We start from the raw sequence: 19,919 nt of genomic DNA, 5'->3' as shown, positions 1-19,919 counted from the left end.
ATCACGATCCCCTAAGAGCTTGTTAGGAATGGAAACTCTCTGCCTCCCCCCCCCCCCCACGTCCTATTAAATTGAAAACTCTGGAGATTTTAACAAGGTATCCAGGAAATTCTGGTGCACACTCAAGAGAATCACTGCTTTAGAAAATCTGGGAAACACAGAAAAGGGTAACTTTCATGATCCTACCATCCAGAAACAACCCCTGTTAAAATTATGAGTGTATTTCCTTCTAGTCTTTTCTGTATTCGTATGTGTACATGTTTATTTAAAAAAATATATCATACTATACAAGTATTATAGCCTGCTATTCAATTCAGCATTATATCATGACCATCACCCCACGTCATTAAATTTTATTTGAAAACACTGTTAATCATATGGCTAAATAATGTACCATCCTGTGAGTGTCTCATAATTTATTCATCAACCCCTTAAATATTTGAGTTTTTTCCAGATGTTCAAGTAGAACATAAGCAACACTAAATTGAAAACTTCTATTCATAAATCATTGTGAATATCTCTCATTATTTCTTTAGCATCAGTGTATTACTAGGGTGGAATTACTGGGTCAAATGGTATGAACATTTTTATAGCTCTTAATTTATATTGCCAAATTACCTTTCAGAAAAGTGCCAATTTGTCCTCTAACTAGCAGTGTTGGCAAAGTGTCCATTCCTCAAACCCTGGCCAGCCCCAGTCCTTTCGAACAGGTAACAATTTGATAATCGGACTTGTAAATGAGGAAGATGTCACTTCCCATTTTCTACTCTTTATATGGCCTGCACTTCTGTGCTCACAAACATCAATGGCAGATGCTGACTTGAATCTTGTCTCTTCATTACAGATGTTAAGGTTGTTATCATGTATCCCTGAAAATAAGACCTAGCCAGACCATCAGCTGTAATGCGTCTTTTGGAATAAAAATTAATATAAGACCCAGTATAATATAATATGATATGATATGATATGATATGATACCCAGTATAATATAATATAATATAAAATACCAGGTCTTAACATTAATTTTTGCTCCAAAAAATGCATTAGAGCTGATGGTCTGGCTAGGTCTTGTTTTCGGGGAAACACGGTAATTTCTGTAGCTTACTCTTCTATTACTGCCTGCCCCTCACCTCACAAAGACTCTACAAGTTTTGTTGACAGTTGCGTTGCGGCTCTTCTGAAGCTGTGCTATGGGACAGAAGCCACTGGGCACCAGGGGTGTGCTGGTGAGTCCCTGTGCCTCAGGCCGTAGGAATTACAGACCCTGGGAACTTGTGTGGAATGCAGGTCGGGGTGAGGCCGTGCCCTCCGGGACCCACCCGGGGTGCTGCAGACTGTCGCTGTCCAGAAACCTTTCAGTCTTCTAGGAGATGAAATCAGTGTGCCTACATTTTATCGTAACCCTACTTGTGATCCCAGTTCTTTGAGAAACTTATGAACAGGGGCCCTTTCCCCAGCAGAGTGCCGGCCTCTATGCGAATAGAGACTTACTGTGCCTTCAGTTTTAGGAGGTTCTAAATTCCTCAAGTGAACCTCTGTTTTAGGCAACTTGTTTCCAAATATATATTTTCTCTCCTTGGCATTTTTTTTTTTTTACTTCGAATAATAATGGACAAAGAAAAGAACATATATAGTGATTTCCCATTTATAGAACCATTTTACGAGTATATGCCTGTGGGCCTCTGTCCACAATTCTATCAGTTAGTACTGTCATCCCTACTTTGGCAGATGAGAAACAATGTCAGAAAAGCACAAGGATTTACCCATAGTATCTTGGTCGCAAAGTTGATGAATGAAACTTGGGATCAGGAACCAGGTCTTCTGGACAGAGCCACTGGGGATCTGTGTGCACTTGATAGCATTACATAAAATAAAAAAAATCAAAGGAAATCTGGCAAGCAAAAGTAAGGTGACCGCCTACCTTTAGAAGAATGGTTTGGAAATGTTACATGAGTATGAAACAGGAATTATGTCACCTCCTTAGAAGGAGACTTGCGAGATAAAGCAGCTATAGACACATACGTTGGGGGCACCCATTGCTCGGTTGCTGGGTAATCACAGGTACAAGTGACTGAGAGCCCCTTCTTTTCCATCTCACCCTGGAACCCAGATACCAAATAGGCAAGAAGAACATCAGAGGGAAACTATGTAAAATGCTGTTTTTCTTCACTGGTGGAAGGGTTTCTGGACCTGTTCAAACCAGCACGCACATAAGTCAGAGGTTGCTTTTGTTGGAGCCATTTAGCAGCTGCTATTTTTTTTAATCTTTTCTATTTAACTTGTACTCTTCCATTCCGTAAGTCAGAAGACTAACAGTATTTGAGTACGTTTCGTAAAGCAGCAACGTGTTGTAGGTATTAAATGAACAAAATGCCTGTTTTTAAAAATGTGATGCCAGGAAAGCTAAGCAGACACGTGCCAGAATGACAGTGTGGCCTGTCGTTTATTCCCCACAGAATGCATTTAAGAGCTGTCATGAGACATCCCAGCTCACTTTGATTGCCCTGATGACGCACAGTCAGAAGCAGCCTCAGACCTAGATTCACAGCCCATCATCTAGAAAGCACAGTGTTCACTGCAGTAGGACGATGCTTGTTTACGTATGTTCTCCTTTGTGCTAAAGAGTGTGCATCATGTGTTTTGATTTCATTTTTCATGATTTCCTTTTAATGCACTGTATTCTTTTTTTAATTATAAAAATAACCTAACTTGTAATCATATGGAATTGTCAAACGAGAAAATGAGTAGTTTATCCTTCGTTCTGCTAGTTCAAATCCTGCCCCACCTTAATTTCCACTCTTTTGAGGAAACCAGCAGTAACAGTTTGATATATATCCTTCTCATCTTTTTCTTTCTCTCTCACATACACATTTCTTCGTATGCATAGATGGGATTTCTTTCTTCTGTATTTTTTCAAAACTTAAATTGTAGCAAACTTAGTACTATACCCTTAGTTTCGTTGTTGTTGTTGTTGTTGTTTTTAATTAATGTGTAAACCACTTTCTAAGTCAGTACAGACAGATAAATCTATTTTACTCATTTTAATTACTGAATAGCATTCTTTTCGTAAGGCTGTGGCATATACTAATGAGCTTCTCGCCTGTCATTGAACATTCTGGTTGTTTCCAGTGTTTTAGTCAAACATTTACTATTACAATATAAGCATCATCTCATAAGCCTTATGGTCATTTTCCACTTAGTAAAGCATGTTGCTAAAGAAATGAAAAAGTAGGAACCTTCTATCTTCAGTTATTATCTGTAATTATGCACTTCTATAATTAGTAGCCTATTATGTAGTAGTAAGAATTATAGAGATGTACGTGTAGCCACTCTTTATATCTCGAATGGCCCTAAACGTAGCTTGTATTATGTGCTGGAGCCATTTGTGGTTAGCTGCTGTGTGTGGATTCGCTGCAGAGCAGAGGTGATGTTTCAGCCATCGTAATGTCCTAGCTAGACCCCTTCAAGAGTGAATAATTACCTGGGTTTGGGCAAATCTAGTAAACCTAGTGATAGACTTACCAGTCAGCCAGGGTTTGCTAGTTTTACCTTGTTAGACCATGGCCTTAGGTTTTTATATGTGAGAGAGCCTGGCTTTTAGATGCATTAATTTAAAAAGGACTCTGAGGTATTTTGGAAATAGAAAGGGAGGGAATCCTTTGATGATGTAAAAATTGGCCCAGATCCCCTCAGTTGCTTAATATGTGATAACTAATGTTACTGGCCACATGTTTCAGGATTATGGATACTCAGGAAGAATTCTTAACAGTGCGATTATGAAAACGACCAATTTCCGTAAGTGAAAATGAGCCAGCTTATTAATGGGGCCACAGTTGCCTATTTGCGTTCAATCACATTTATAGCTAGCAAAAGGAATGATTGTTTTGCATGACTTAGTGTTTATGAAATTACAGTCACACAGCAAAACTCACTGTACTAGAGGCTTTGGAAAGAAGCATATGTGGTTCTTCTGCAGGCAATAAATTGGAAAATCCGATTTGCAATTGCGGCATAGACCTCTGAGTGATATATCATCTTCCTAGCTGCATCGGTCAGAGGGTCATCGCTAATCACGGCACGGGCTGGCTTCCCCTGTGGCCTGGGCCATCCCACTGAAGAGTGAGCAGAGGGAGTCTGTGTGTGGGAGCCAGCCAGCATGTCTGTAGAGGCACCACTTTCTAGCTTATTAGATCCTCTTTGTCACAGTACTTAATCCTGCTGCCTGATCCTTGTTAGAACAGCACCAGAGCACCGCTCAGGTTTCTCATAAAGGAGATGGGTGAGGGCTTCTAACTAGATGCACTGAAGCATGCAGCCGTTAGGGCTCTTGCAGCCTGACTGACAGTGGGGTGAGATGCTTCCTGCGTGTTATTACTTGAAAGGGAACCTACCTCAGACAGCTGACAGATGAGCTTTGCTGAGGCAAGGGTAACTTGTTGCTAGGCCAATATGAGGCGGGTGTCATCTTTTCACACAGTATAATGGCCTAGCTTTACTCTAATTATATTAACCCTCTTCTGAAATGGCTACATTCCAGGCTGGCTCCCTGTGAGGCAAGAAAGCCAGAGACAAATAGCTGGCTGGGAGGACGGCGGCTGCACAGAGGCAGGTATTGTGTTCTCCACCAGTGGCATTAAGTGGAAAAACAAAATGAGCACACCTATTACGCCAAGCCCGGTGATAACTCTAAGAGGCAGTGCTCAGTTGGGCTCGCGTGGTTTCCATCTCTGTCATCTGTAATGGTCGCCTGCTTTACGGCTCGCTGTGGACATTAAACACGATTTCCATGGTTCTTTGTTAAAAAGAAAACAGTGTCAACAACAAAGCTATTGTTTGGGGATCCCCCTCTCCCCCAGTGGACCTGAATCATTCTTTTCTATTAGGCTCCCTCATTCTGGGAGCTCTGTGAAGCCCCTGTGAATGTGATTGAGTAGCATTGTTTGAGACTAAAACAGCTGGAATGTACAGATGAGTTTGAAGAGATGCAAATGAAAAGGCTCATGAGAAGTCCCTGGGGCCCTCTGTGGACCCTGACTTTTCGACATCAGTGTGTCTTTTCCCCCCGAAGGCAGTGCGTCCATCTCACATCCAGCGTTTCCTGCGTGCTCCAGTTAGCAGACGTCATTAGCAGTCCCTTGCGCCCCTTCTGTCTCCTTTGACAGCACTTAATAAAGACATTGCTAGGGATTGACAGATCTCCAGGGGTTAGAGGCTTCAGACAGAAGGGCCCAGAGAACATGGCTGACCTTTCTTGGCGTTATTCCCCTAGGTCTGTCTTCCATGTGTTGCAATCAGGGAGCATAGAATTTTGTGCATCCTTTTCGGAGGATTATTACTCCAAAGGCTGCAGGCTTTGTAAGAGGCTGTGAATAAATTAACCAAGTGGGTATGGGGGTAATTGGTGATAGAATGCAAATTCTTCTTTTCCATAGAAATATGCACCTTATGTTCAAGGATACGCCATTAAAACCCTCCTTGCTCGTGATATACCTGTACTTTGGGATTAGTGGGGTAAGCCTTGAACCTGGGTGGAAGGGAACTTTTGATTCAGCCTGAAAAAGAAGCGAGTCTTCTTTCTCTCACTGCCACATGAAAGTCACCTCTGGGCAAATTTGGACTAGCTGAGGCTTGTCTGTGGGGTCCTTCCTAGAGCTTTTTCCTGATCCCCGTTACTTTCACACTGACCCAGAGCCCTGCATGGTGAGAAATGCTCTGTGCTCCAAACTAGGTGCCTTCCCTCCTCTTCCCTCTCTTCTTCCCTCCTTTCTTCCCCAGAGTCAAACAATCATATTCCCATGATCCCCATCTGAACCAGATGTTAAGAGAAAAGCAATCAAGTTGAGTTAATATGGTAATGTGTGAATGACGGGGGCTCGCATCTATGTTCAACAGATAAAATTCTACCCATTAGGGCCGGGCTGGCCCTACCGGGCTGGTGGCTCAGGCGGTTAGAGCTCCATGCTCCTAACTCCAAAGGTTGCCGGTTCGATTCCCACATGGGCCAGTGGGCTCTCAACCACAAGGTTGCCAGTTCAATTCCTTGAGTCCCGCAAGGGATGGTGGGCTCTGCCCCCTGCAAATAACATTGAACACGGCACCTTGAGCTGAGCTGCCGCTGAGCTCCCGGATGGCTCAGTTGGTTGGAGCGCATCCTCTCAACCACAAGGTTGCCAGTTCGATTCCTCAACTCCCGCAAGGGATGGTGGGCTGTGCCCCCTGCAACTAACATTGAACGTAGCACCTTGAGCTGAGCTGCCGCTGAGCTCCCAGATGGCTCAGTTGGTTGGAATGCATCCTCTCAACCACAAGGCTGCCAGTTTGACTCCGCAAGGGATGGTGGGTTGTGCCCCCTGCAACTAGAAAACGGCAACTGGACCTGGAGCTGAGCTGCGCCCTCCACAACTAAGATTGAAAGGACAACAACTTGACTTGGAAAAAAGGCCTGGAAATACACACTGTTCCCCCAATAAAGTCCTGTTCCCCTTCACCAATAAAATCTTAAAAAAAAAAAAAAATTCTACCCATTAGAAATTTAGACTGTATTTCTCATTAGGATGACCAATTTGGGGGCATGAGGAAGAAGGGTACATTTTAGGGCCCAGTGGCCACTGACAGGGAGATCCTCTTTGCTTAGGAATTGGTTTTTTACCTTGTGCAATTTATGCTTTTCATGGCTTCTTTTTTCTTTGCATTACATGTATTTTTCCAAAGGTCTTAGTAAGTTTTTTCATAGTTGATTCTGTGCTGATGTCAGTGGGCGGGGCTTAAAAGCAGAAAGTGATAATGTATAAGCATAAGTTGTTTATTACGTAAATGTTTTAAGAGAGATGGGCTCACCTCTAGCACCTGCACCCCAACTTATTAGGGAATTACTACATCATAGTTACTATCCCCTGGTAAGTAGGCCCTTCCCTCAGTGACATGCTTCCTAAGAGTGGGCGACATACACACTGTGCATTTGAAACAGTTCAGAAATAGACTTGTTTTTAAATGGAAGACTTTTTCTGAAAATTTCTGTTACATTCATTTTTAGGAAAAGTAGAAATGGAAAAAAAGGAAATAATAAGAAAATGAATGATAGCGAAGAGAGGACATAGAGTGTAGCAAACAAGATCCTAAGAGGAAATAAAAATTATACAGAAATCTAAACAGATCAGAGTCATTCTTGGGAAGGTAAAAACCTCCTCCCCAAACAAAGATGAAAACAAAAAAGATAAATGGTAGCCCACTGTCAAGGTCACACCCAGGTAAGATAACAGCTAAGCAGAATACGAGGTCAGACAATTAAATTTGTGAACTCACCCTAGAATAAGTGCTGCATACCTCATTGCTGAATATCACTATGGTCACCTGTGAAGTGCTCCCCTTGGGAAGCTATGCACCGATGCCAGTGCCTAGTCCACCCTTCAAAGCAATTTTGGAACTCTTTTTCTGGAATGGCCATCAGAGCTGTCGTGTTACCCTTGATGTCCTGAATGTCATCAAAATGTCTTCCTTTCAATATTTCCTTCATCTTAAGGTAGAGAAAGAAGTCATTGGGGGCCAGATCAGGTGAGGGGATGTTCCAATATAATTATTTGTTTACTGGCTAAAACTCCCTCACAGATAGTGCTGTGTGAGCTGGTGCATTGTCGTGATGTAAGAGCCATGAATTATTGGCAAAAAGGTCAGGTCGTCTAACTTTTTCACACAACCTTTCCAGTACTTCCAAATAGTAAACTTGGTTAACTGTTTATCCAGTTGGTACAGATTCTTAATGAATAATCCTTCTGATATCAAAAAAAGGTTAGCAATATCATTGCAACAAATTCGCGAACTTAATTATTAGACCTCGTATGTGCAACAGTTGGATTTTCATTTGCCCTAGGCAGTTTGCTAACTTGTGGTCCAGAGAATAAAGCCTGTTAGCTTCCCAAATGAAATAATATCTGACTAATGATGTTTAACCACTAAGATGAGGAAATTGACAATATTGATAATCTTGGAGAGAAATATGTTTGCTTATTTTTGTCCTTAACACCAACAGATTCTAAGTGGCTTTGGAAAGATCAGGATGAATTACTCCCTCTTGATATTTGGTAATGTCAGTTTTCCTTAAAAACGTTTTGTGAAATTGTAATCACTTTTATATTGGTCTTTCTCCATTTTTTCTGAATAGTTACAAATTCATATAACAAAGAGAAGACAGATTGAGAGTATCAGTTCTTTTGTTTTAGGAAGGAACATTATGGCATCATTCTAGCAAAAATATTCATTTATCTCTTCATTTCTAAAGCTCTTATCAGCTAGGAAATGTTGTGCTTCGTGGTATACTGGCATCACAGAATGTGGTTTCATATCCCGATTTATCAGTTATGAAAAAATTGGCAGCAGAACATCAGAACAGGACAAATATGTTACTTTGGTTGAGTGCTAGGAATAATTGCTGGGCATCTGTGTTCAAAAAGCCTTGGACTGTTTTCCAGGAGTCTGAAATGGACTTCCACAGTAGGACGTTTTGGAAAAAGGCCTCAGTGTGTGCGGTGCCAAGTAAAACGACCTATCTGTCTCTGCCACTTAACTTCTCTGTCCCTGCCCTTGTCATAGGCAAGCATGTTATAGGAAGTTCTCTCACATACTGCCTTTTCCACGCTTTAATATACCAAACAGGAACAAAAAACAGAGTTGACTGATAATCAGCAGATGGTGGCACTCACTGGCCTTTTTATGCTACTGTCATTGACTCGTCCTTGATGGATCTAGATTGACGTGTAACCTTGACATGTCCCATGCTCCACCAGACATTATAGGAGCATATGACATTGGGAGTCAGAGCCTTAGAGGTTCGTATCCCCACTCTGACATTTTCTGGTCTTGGACACAATGTTACTTAATTTCCCCAAGTTTCCATTTCTTCACCTATAAAGTGAAGCTGATAACTGGTCTTAGGGATTGCTGGAGAATCAAATGAGGAAATACTTTCAAAAAGGTGGTTGGTAAGCTGATGAGGACAGTACAAATCGGTGTTTTCTGTCATTACCACGTTAATGAGATTCATTGAGCGCTGATTCTGAGATGTGCTAATGGTAGTTGAGTAATGCAATTATAATTTTACTTGGGCAATATTTTTATCTTCCTTTACTCATACTGTTCCTTGGCTGATGGAGGACAGTGGTGATCGGGATGGGTCTAGATGAGATTGGACGAGCAGCGATGCGGTCAAGATAGATTTTCAGGAGGTTCTAATATTATCACTTCTCAGTCTTGGGCTGCATCGTTTTAGTCTCTGTAGCAAATACCTGCAAAAATAAAGCATATGCTACATTCGTAACAATCTTTCCAGGTTTACTTTCTTCCTTCCTCCTTCCCTTCACTATTCTCTTCCTCCTTTCTTCTTTCCTGTGTTCTTCATTTCTTGGATTAGGGTCTTATCACCAATTCCTTGTGTACCCGTGATGAGTTGGTTAAGAAATTAAAAAAAAAAAAAAAATCAAATCACATGACCCAAAGGGTACTTAGAATTGCACTGGGGCTACTGGGCAGGACTTCTTAGTCCTGATCTGTGTTGGATGAAATGACCTTTATCTGTTTTGTCCTCCATCTTTTCAGGAAACTTGGATCTGACTGGGCAGAAGCAAGTATTCAAAGCAGAGAACAATCCCTGGGTCACCCCGATTGCTGACCAGTTCCAGCTTGGTGTGTCCCATGTTTTTGAATATATCCGTTCTGAGACGTACAAATAGTAAGTAGACTATGGTTTTCTAAAGTAGTACATTGTGGTTTTATAGTTTTGTGATTTTGCGTATTGTCACAAGTTTTGTGACATTGTCGTATTGGTGTCAGTTAGTTCATTGCATTTTCAAATGTTTTGTTAATAACCATGTGTAGTAATTGACTCTTATTTATAGATTATAGACATTGTCAAAGGGAATGTATACCAATTTTGTTTAGAAATTTTTAAGGTATTATATTAGTTGAATATTCATGGCACTAAGGAAATTCACCAGACACGTTAAGATCAGAACATACTTTTTTTCTCCTTTGCAAAGAATGACAGCTGTTATGAGCAAAATTGTTAAGCAGTTTGTTTGTAGAATGAGTAGAGGATACTAGGAACGCATCATTCTATTCTTTAAAAGCTTTTACTCTAGTGAGACGATAATCTCTCTAAGAACAAAAGGAAAGAGAAAAAGAGGAGGAGGAACCAGCTAGCTTAAGTCACAACATCAAAATCCTCAGCTCTTCACCTCAGGTCAAGGGCGACAGGAGAGCCGGCCCTGAAACCTACCTGCTCCCACCTCTTCCTTCCTCAGTGTTTCAGGGTTGGAAGGAATCCCACCACCCTCTCCTGCTCGGTTGTTTTATCTTCTGTCATTATTTTCTTATATCCTACCCCACCCCATATTGAGATGATCATTTATCTCATGCTTCAGTGGCCCCTAATGCTGAAATCTAGAAACCTCTAGTTGTAAGCAAATGCAAAAGACTTGGAAAAAAAAAAATCCACTGTTGGGTTCAATCTGTTTTTGTGTTCATTACCAACATTAGAGAATTTAACATCCAAAGTATTAGAGAAAAGTTAGAGGATCATTGAAGGTCATGTTCAGGTAAGAGTCTTGTTTTGGTATCAAAAAAATGCCCCGCATGCAATAGAGCCCTTACCGAATCTGTGCGGGGCTGGTACGTCCTGCTGACTGACAGGGCCGGATTCTGCCCACGAATGGCCAGCTGGGGTCCTGCAGCCTCCTCTCTGGACGCCATGCTCCTGGTCTCACATCTAGGGCTTGGAATGCTCATATGTCCATCTGACCGAATCACTGAGAGCATGAGCTGTAAAAAAACAGTGGTATTAAAACTAAATAGGCTAGGGGCAGCCGGTTAGCTCAGTTGGTTATAGCTCGGTGCTCTTAACAACAAGGTTGCTGGTTCGATCCCCACATGGGCCAGTGTGAGCTGCGCCCTCCACAACTAGATTGAAACAATTACTTGGAGTTGATGGGTCCTGGAAAAACACGCTTAAATAAATAAAAGTTTTAAAAAAACACACAACACCTAAATTGGCTAAAATTGCGGAAATGATAGCATGTCCTCTTATGGAAAAGCAGCTTAAGTCATGGTTTAGATATTTTTAAAGATAATACATGACATTGACAACGTATCTTAAAACTATCTTAAAGTGTAAAATGAGAGAATATAGGATGTGTTATTGTTTCATGAGTCGCATAGTTTTGTGCAATTATTATGGATATATAGTTTCTTTAAATATGAATATAGCTCAGCCTTGGAAACCAGTTTAGTCAATTAATGAAAATGTGTGAAAATATAATTGCAAATTAGCAGATTATTGTTCATTTGGTTCCTCTTAAATTGTTAATCATTGCTGTTAGCGATTTTGGATAGAGGTGTAATTTTTTGTTAGTAAATGGAAGGTTACTTAGAGCTTGGTTTGTAGGGAATTGTTTTAGAAAAAGCATTGCGTATATTTTAACATACAGAAAAATACACAGACAAGCTTCTGTCTATCGAGATTTGGGGGAGATACTCTGTTTATTATTCTGGTTAACCACTTTTTATTTTTACCATACATTAATTTATAATTTACAGAGCATTAGAATGTATGAAAGTGCTTCATATATTATGTGAATATATGGAGAATACGTTATGATATATGAAAGTGCTTCTAACTTGAACTTCTTTTTAAAAGATTAAGTTGTAAATTTATGAATTTTGTATTACATCAGAGTTATTATTAGGCAATTAATCACCTTTGTATGCTACTACAACTATTTCTATTTATTTGAACGTGGTTAGGATTCTGGATGAACGAGAGGCACGTAGCTTTGATTGAGTTAATTGGTAGGTTATTTCAAAGGGAACATGTGACACACTGTTTTAATCAGTAACATAATTGATGTCTGTGTTCCTATCCATCACTGGCATCCTGCATGTGGGTATCAGAGTACTAAGCAATTTGCCTACTAGCTTAACCTTTTTTGTGTTTGATTTCCTCTTGAAGTTATATTATCTTTTATACAGTTAAATCAACATTAAAAAGCTTAAGCAAGCATAGGAAAGGCATTGTCCCATTTCTAGGGGACCCATCTGTAACCTTGTCACTGCTTTTAGAGGAGTCTGTGTGAGCCTCTGCTGAACCTTGACGTGAACTCGAGGGCAGGGACCTTTTGGAAGTCCCTTAGAGATCTTCTCTCCTTGGAAAGGAAAAGAATGCTGACCACTTCCTACATCTCATCCTTTCTGTTCTCTCATTTTCCCATAGTTATCATTACTCCTTTATCAAACATACCGGCTAAAACATGGACTATTAACTAAATAAGAGAGTAAGTCAGACTGTTAGTCTTGTTAAAGAAATTCTTGTACAAAAATGCCACCATTATTGTTTCACAGATTTTTAAAATTTAAGGTCCTCTTTTATATGACTATATGTATATGTATACTTATATATTAGTTACACTGATTTTTAAAATTTAATTACTAATATGCACTGATTTTTAAAATTAGAGTTCCTTTTTTATATGACTAGATACATATTAGTGTATCCTCATGTAACTAGAACCAAACTTAATAGCTTAATTCTTTAATGATTTAAGCAGCCACTTCATAATTAGAGAACTTTTAGTATCCTTCCTTCCTACCTATCTGAAAAAATATTCTAATTAGCAGGTACTTGGCTACTTATTAAAACTTATACATGTAGCAACTTTCAAGAAAGTAATGTATTCATCACACTCATATTAAAAAAATACATTTCACATTCAGTGCCTTATTCTTAGTTCTCTATTCTAAATCCTATAATTTCCAATTTTCACTTTTTTGTCTTTTCAATATAAACCTCATACGCTCCCTCCAATAAAAAAAAAGTCCTTTTTTTCTCTATAGATCTTTAGACTATCATGATAACATATTTTAATTTTGTTTTCGCCCTGAAAATACAGGTGAATCTCTGTTTTGTTTTGGTTTTTACCCCTAACTCATTGACCCTTACCTAAATGAGAACAGTAAAGAACTTACTGGCATGTTTCATTTTCATTCACGTCTGCAGTGGACTTTCACAGTCCACTGTTTCACACCTATGTGTTGTAAACACACCCTCAGGGGCCTTCTGAGTGTAGAGCAGCAACAGGCAGAGAAGATGGGCTATATCATTTCCAGGCTCTCGTGGACTCCAAAAGTGGACTCCAAAAGAAGACGTGGACGTTTGACACAAAGCAGTGAAGTCAGTGTTTAGGAAGAATTAAAGTAGGCTGAGATGATTTAACTTCATGACGATATGAACTTTTACAGTTAAGCCGGAGGCGGTGTGGGCAGGTGTGGCTGGGAGGAGGTTCAGGCACAGTTCTTCAGGGGATGGTTCTTTTGAGTACATTTTGGGCATTCATCGTGTCTCCCTCATCATTTCTCAAGTGGAGATTACCCTCTATTCATTTATCATACCATCAGCAATGGGAACATACTGGCTGGTGTTATAGCTTTGCCCATTCATTACCAGTTATCGTCTCTGTTAAAGCAAAACAATTTCCTTGGTCGGTGGTTGTGGACCAAATTCTACAAGCCCATGAGTGTTTCCGGGCTGTTGTTGAGTTAGTTATACAGTCACCTCTTCACTCATTATTTGATGGTCCTTGTCTCCTTGTATGACTGCTTTTATTTCTGTGATGTGAAATGACGATAACATAGTCACTGTTTGTTAAGCTTCCAGAAGCTAGATTTTTTTTTCCCCAGGAGAAGAAGTCAAATTGGGGTTGGGATCCTTGACAAGATTCTTTGTGAAAGGGAGTAAGCTCGCACTGTTCACATTTCTATCAAGGAAAGTGGATAGAAAGAGCAAGCCATTTTCAAAGCTGACAAGTTAACCCTTAACAAAAGAAGAGGTTTGACAAATGTTAGGCCGAAACTGAGTCAGTTGGAAGAGGCATTGGGAAAGCAGGCATCCATGTGAAGGCTGTGATTTGTGAAGCATGGCAGCCCTAAAGCCTTATTTCCAGGTGGCGTTGCTCAATGGATGCTTTGTCATTCGTCCCGTGGTGTGACTTTCCTTCCTCTCTAGGGAAAGGTGTCACACTCATTTTTTGTTGTTGTTGTTGTTGTTTTAAATGAAGACGTGCCCTACTGTTATTCATGTTAACGGAAGCATTTTAACAATGCTTGGTGAATGGTGGGCAATGATGAGGAAAATGTTGGCATTTTCTCTTCACCAGAAATCTCGCAAAATAAATCATCCTGTTTGATGTGTAGAGAAGGACACGTTTATCTGCTGGTTATTGTTTCTCAAGTTGTTTAACTTGTAGAATGAAAATTAAGTAATTTTTTTTTTCCTGTACTGCGGGCAAACCTATTAGAGGTTGTTATGGTGATTATGGACATAAACAGGCTTTGTTAAACAACTCCTGTACCTCTGAGTCAGTGGCCTAGAAGAGCCTTACATGACAGATATATCTGGTCTACCAAAAAGGCTAGAGCGTTTAAAACTAATCGGCGATCCCATTCATCTTAAGACAGCCCTTTGCAGAAGGACTTTATGTCTGACAAAAACTGTAAAAACCTTATTATTTTTTGGTGAAGTGTAAATGGATGCACAGAGCTAGCAGATGGTTTTATAAATATCACAGGAGGGTGGAGGACAGGGTTAAACTCCCAGGACCTTTCTAGCAGTTGGTGAATTTTACGTAGTGACAGTCAGTATGCAGAAAAATACAGACTTTTCTTTGTTTTTACTATATCTGAAAATAGCTCAGATTAAACCAGTGAAAACCAGTATTTCTTTATAGTTTTCTTTTAGTTTTCTTCATTTCTTCATAGAAAATGAAGAACCAATTCTCTTCCTAAAGCTTTTGACATAGAGATTGTTTTTATTTCAAAACGTTGACTATGTCTTCTGTTCCTGGTAATTTATATTTCCTTTACAGAGACTACATACAAGTGTGTATACTATTTTGAGTTCTTTTTAAGGGAATAATGTATTTCACGTTTCTTCCGTAATACAAAATATGATTCCAACTTTTGACATCTCTGGACCTATTTGCATGCAAATCTGTTGCATTTAACTAGCATTGCTAAGAAACATCTAATAGGATAGGTATATTTTGGGTAGTATTGTGTCATATCCCTTATCTCACTTTAAATGGTGAAATTACATAGTGTTCTTTTTTCTCTAGATAGTATGTTACCAGCATAGAGATGAAGAATGTTTATTTCACTATTGAATAGGTGTAAGTCAGGGTATAATATCAACTATTGATCTTTGATTTAGTCATTCAACCATTTCTTGATATGGCCATGAGCTAGTCATTGCCTTGGTAAATTAATACCATCTCTCTTAAGGTAGCAAGAGGAAAACAGACTATTTGAGGAAGAGTACGTAACAGTTTTCTCTCTCTTCCACATTTTTTGACAGATTGCTGAATATAATTTACATTTAAAAGGATTTTTGCTTTTCTGTTATTTAACTTGTTTAGCACTATTATTCAGATATACTTTACAGGTAATTAGTATTTTTCTTTCTCCTGGGTGCATTTTCATCATTTTTTCCATACGTCAAGTTTTGACAAGCCTTTGAAGTTTTACTTTTCTGTAATTTTATAGCTCATGCAGAATGGTTCCATTTTTTAAATGGAAGGTGCCATTTGACATTTCCAGTACACTTGGACTCAGGGAGAGTTACAGTAGGGAACCTCTACCGCTTGACCTCCCAAACCTACAAAGGTCAGAGGTGAACCCTGTTAGGGTTTAAAACCAGCTTCCAGAGGCTAGCCTAGTATTCCTGAAGACCTCTAGGAAACCCCATCTTATACATATTCTGGACTGTTTTCACGCTGATGTGCCTTAGACACACGTCCAGATTTAGAAAACAGTCCCTCCCTTATCCACGTTCATTCTCTGGCCTTCTAACGTGGTCACACCTCAGGTACACGGCGCTGGCTCACCGGTCCTGCAGGGACCTGGTGGATCAGGCTGGACCCATGAGTGGCAGCTCTGTCAGTCTTGCTGCATTTTACTTCAGAGACTAGTGCATGTATCATTAAAGAGTTGTGCCTACATTTAGAGGGAAAAGGGGAAACTAATACGCTGCTACAGCAAAGGGAGAAGAATGATGTTTATCCCAAACCTTGCAGTACAAAAGGCTGTGACATATGACTTTGAATAGCATGGTCTCTCCCTGTCTCTCTCTCCCCTCCTCACTTTTGTGTTGACTGTCAGCATTGCTTTCAGCCTGTCTTGTACAGCCTCTAATATACAGTGTGATACATTCCAGTGTCAATTTAAGGTAAATAGACTAGAGATCATTTGTCCTATTTGACAAAAGGAAAATAAACATAGGCCAGACTCAGTCCACACTCCAAAAAAAAAGGGGGGGGGGGTCAAGTTACTTCCTCTTCCAGAGAAGCTATTTTGAGTTCCGTTTTTAGATGCTATTCACTTAATATAATCATATTGAACTATTGAATATTGACCTACTCAGTAAAATGAAATTGGTTAGCCATACATATTGATAACCTTTATTAACTCCCAGTAATCTTCCAGTTCAATGCTTGATGCTTTCTGTCCAGCTAAGATGAGTTATTGCCAGCATTTGCTGTTTTTATTTGAGAGATAAATTAATAACTGGTGCTTTTATAATCAAACAAAATTGTCTGTGATTTCTATTCTCTATGCAGTAATATCTTGTTTTATTACATGCTGACTTTTTATTGAGCCAGTTGGGCATTGTTGGAGGGTGGGGTTTTTTGTTGTTGTTTTTTGTTTTGTTTTTCTTGTAATATTTGGGCAGTTAAGGGTTCTTTTGTGTTGTCAGGTATTTTGGTTTAAAATGTATAACATTATGAAAGGGGTTTTAAACAACTTTATCAGATAAAAAAACTGAAAAGTGAGTTATGTTCTCAGGCATTTGCTGATGCCCCAGTTTATTCATTAAGCATTAAGGTAATAACTTTCCATTTTATTCTGTTGTGCTTGTACATTATTTTATATGTGATTTTTAAGACTCGTGGTATAAAAAGTTTGTGAAGAAAATAGTGTTTTTCACTATAGTAGTTAATTTTTAAATAGTCTCACGTGGAACATACACAATTACATCACCTTCAAAATGTGTGCACTTTTTAAATTCTCTATCCAATTAGATGGTGTTTGTTTAGGGAGTAAATAATTTGTTGTTGAGGTTTTGCTTATTTAATAGGGCAAGTATACTGAACACACACTGTGGTGTTCCCCCACCCATCCCCCCGCCACTGATAATTTAGTTTTGATTGGTTAAGCCACCCAAGCAGAAATTTACTGTCTCACAGTGATGGAGGCTGGAGGTCTGAGTCAAGGTGTTGGAAGGTTTAGTCTTCCTTGAGGGCTGTGAGGGAAGGATCTGTTTCAGGTCTTTCCCCCTGTGTCTTCTCATCATCTTCCCTGTGTGTGTGTCTAAGTTTCCCTTTGTTTATGAGGATAGCAGTAATATTGGATTAGGACCCACCCTAATGAGCTCTTTTTAACTTGATTACCCCTATGAAGACCAAATATGGTCACATTCTGAGATACTGGGGCTTAAAGATGAATTTTTCGGGAGGACACAGTTCCAACCCACAACACTTTTGTTACTCAGATGCCCAGGAGTAACATGCATTTTTCAGTTTGTTCCACCACCTTCTCTTTACTTTCTCCCACCATAATCCCCACAATTTCCTGGGTAGGCAAATTCTGTTTATTAGTGACTGTGTTTAAATGACTCTGTAAGACTCAATCCATCCCCAGCCCCCCACCCCCCATGACTCTCTTATGTGCTTGGCTTTCAAAGTTGTATGTTCTTCCAAAACATGCAAATTCACCACTATTTCATTTTAGGGACACACAGGATAGGCTCTTGTTCCCGACAGAGGGGTCAGTGATTTTATTTCCAATCTTCTTTAAAGAATGGACCATGTTAAAACAAGCTGGTTGGAATTTGGAGGTCTCTTAGGAGTGGAAAACACCTAACAAAATCCCCTGCTTTGTCATATTTGTCTAGAGAGTTCAAGAAGGGAGGGTCGCGTGGAACACCCACCATGGACCCCTCGTTTCTTTCGCAAGAACCTTATGGAGGTGCCTCCTGGCTGCTCGTGCCTCCTGGCTGCTTCCTGTCACGGGACCCCACTAGTTGGCATGGCGCCTTCTCCCTGTGGCTTTGCTGTCCTGAGCAGTACCTCCCGGCATTTTGCCCTGTGAGATGTGGAGTCACGATTTCCTGTCTCAGGTTCCAGTAACCACATCTGGAGCCCTTGTCATGTTTGTTTCTTTTCCTACCTTGTCTCAGGAGATCTCTGGAATTGTAATGGGCGAGACTGAGGTTTCTAATAGCAGGGCACAGGATTCTCAGCTCATGTAATTAGAGCAAGTTTGCTTCCCCAGCAGAGAGCGAGCCATCAGAGGTGGAGTGCATATGAGGCACCATGGCGTAAAGACGCTTCACAGCTCTGCTGTGAAGCCGTGAGGAAAACGAAGGGAAAAGAAAGACTGTTCGTAGAATCCTAGTCTTAGAGGAGCTTCCAGTCCCAGTTCTGTCAGTGGTAAGTGACCTGGTCATGCCCACTCTTAGCTTCCCCATCCTGAAAGCAAGAGGTTCGAACTAGATCATCTCTGAGAGTCTCCCCTGCAATGATTTCTAATTCTGAGTTGTTTATATTTCTGGAAAACATGTTTTATGGTATATATCAGTTCTTTATTTTTTTTAACTTAGTCTAATTCTTGAGTTTGCCCCCGATCTAGATTTACTTTATTGATTTTTTTTTTTAAGGGAGCAGAAGATGATGATGACCCTGAATATAAATTGTTACAGGAAAATGGATACAAGATAAAATTACGAAATCAACCTTTTTATTCTATATTTTATGGAATACCTAATATATGTTTGGCAGTAACTTATTCGTACACATGAATTCCTGACACTTTCGATTCTTCAGACTTATTAATCAGTGTAGTCAGCACCCGAGCAATTTTATGAGACTTACCAGTCATCAAAAATTTATTATCAGATAAATCAAAGAAACAACGAGCATCTTAATAGGGTTGAGAAAGTGGCATGTAAAGGATCGTTTAAAACTGTGCTTTTTGTTGGTTGTGTGTTATATTTACAGCCAGTATCAGAGAACTTACTCGTAATTTCATGCAAAGAGTCAACAGGGTGATAGTTATCTTCCTCCGTAAAATCTTCTCTTGTTTTTCTCCAGTAGAATATGGCATTGGGTCTGACTGTAAGACTGAGAATGCTAATTATACAGACGGTAGGAAACATCGTGTTCTAATGTTAAGCTCATAGCATTTATTTTAAAACAGTATATTTTCTTCAGAATTTTATTGCACTTGTCATCCAAAGTTAGGAATTACCAAGCTCAGGCCTTTCCTTTGGGACAAGATTGCTAGGCCCCTTTTATCATCTTTCTTCACAGCCTTTGCTTTTCTGCAGTAGCAATTTTAATACTAATGACTATCAGTTACTGAGTGTTCGCCATGTGGCTGACGTCGTGCTGAGCTCTTCTGGGTACTATTCATCAGTTTGTAACTTGCTGTTTATTTCTGGGACTACTACTTATATGTGGGGGTGGGTGGGTAGGTAAGTACATGGCTTTTGTCCATTAAGAGACCAGAATCTTTTTGAAAGCAAGATTCATGATTCCTTCGTGACTGGGCTTTGAGTGTGGCATGCCCCCAGGGTCATAGCAAGGACCTACCTGTCTCATGCACAGGAGCCTCTGACAGGTGTCCTGATTTCTGAAAGGAGAAACCTGGATGTTGCCATCCAGAATGGACCCGTTCCAGTTCTTTGTCTTTGCTGGTACCTGATGAAAAAAACTCAGAGCATTCAAACACATTCTCAGTATGTAACATTAAGTGACGATTATGTCCTTACACCCGTCTTTCATGGTGTGTGGAGATCTCTTTGTACCGCCTCGCTCGCATATTAG

At 39.9% G+C, this 19,919-nt stretch overlaps 1 protein-coding gene across 2 annotated transcripts in view; it reads left to right on the top strand.

Annotated features, from left to right (window-relative positions):
• The window catches only part of RSU1 (Ras suppressor protein 1), a 171,392-nt gene that overhangs the window by 76,211 nt on the left and 75,262 nt on the right, over window positions 1-19,919 (top strand). For both annotated transcript variants that reach the window (XM_019746074.2, XM_019746076.2), the window contains exon 8: window positions 9,589-9,721. In XM_019746074.2, the coding sequence (XP_019601633.2) occupies window positions 9,589-9,721 (133 nt within the window). The remainder of the gene's footprint in view (window positions 1-9,588; window positions 9,722-19,919) is intronic.

The sequence above is a fragment of the Rhinolophus sinicus genome, linkage group LG02 (assembly GCF_036562045.2).
Source record: "Rhinolophus sinicus isolate RSC01 linkage group LG02, ASM3656204v1, whole genome shotgun sequence".
In the NCBI taxonomy this organism is placed as follows: Eukaryota; Metazoa; Chordata; class Mammalia; order Chiroptera; family Rhinolophidae; genus Rhinolophus; species Rhinolophus sinicus.
The sequence above is the reverse complement of the archived record's forward strand: the minus strand, read 5'-3'. Positions and strand labels throughout refer to the sequence as shown.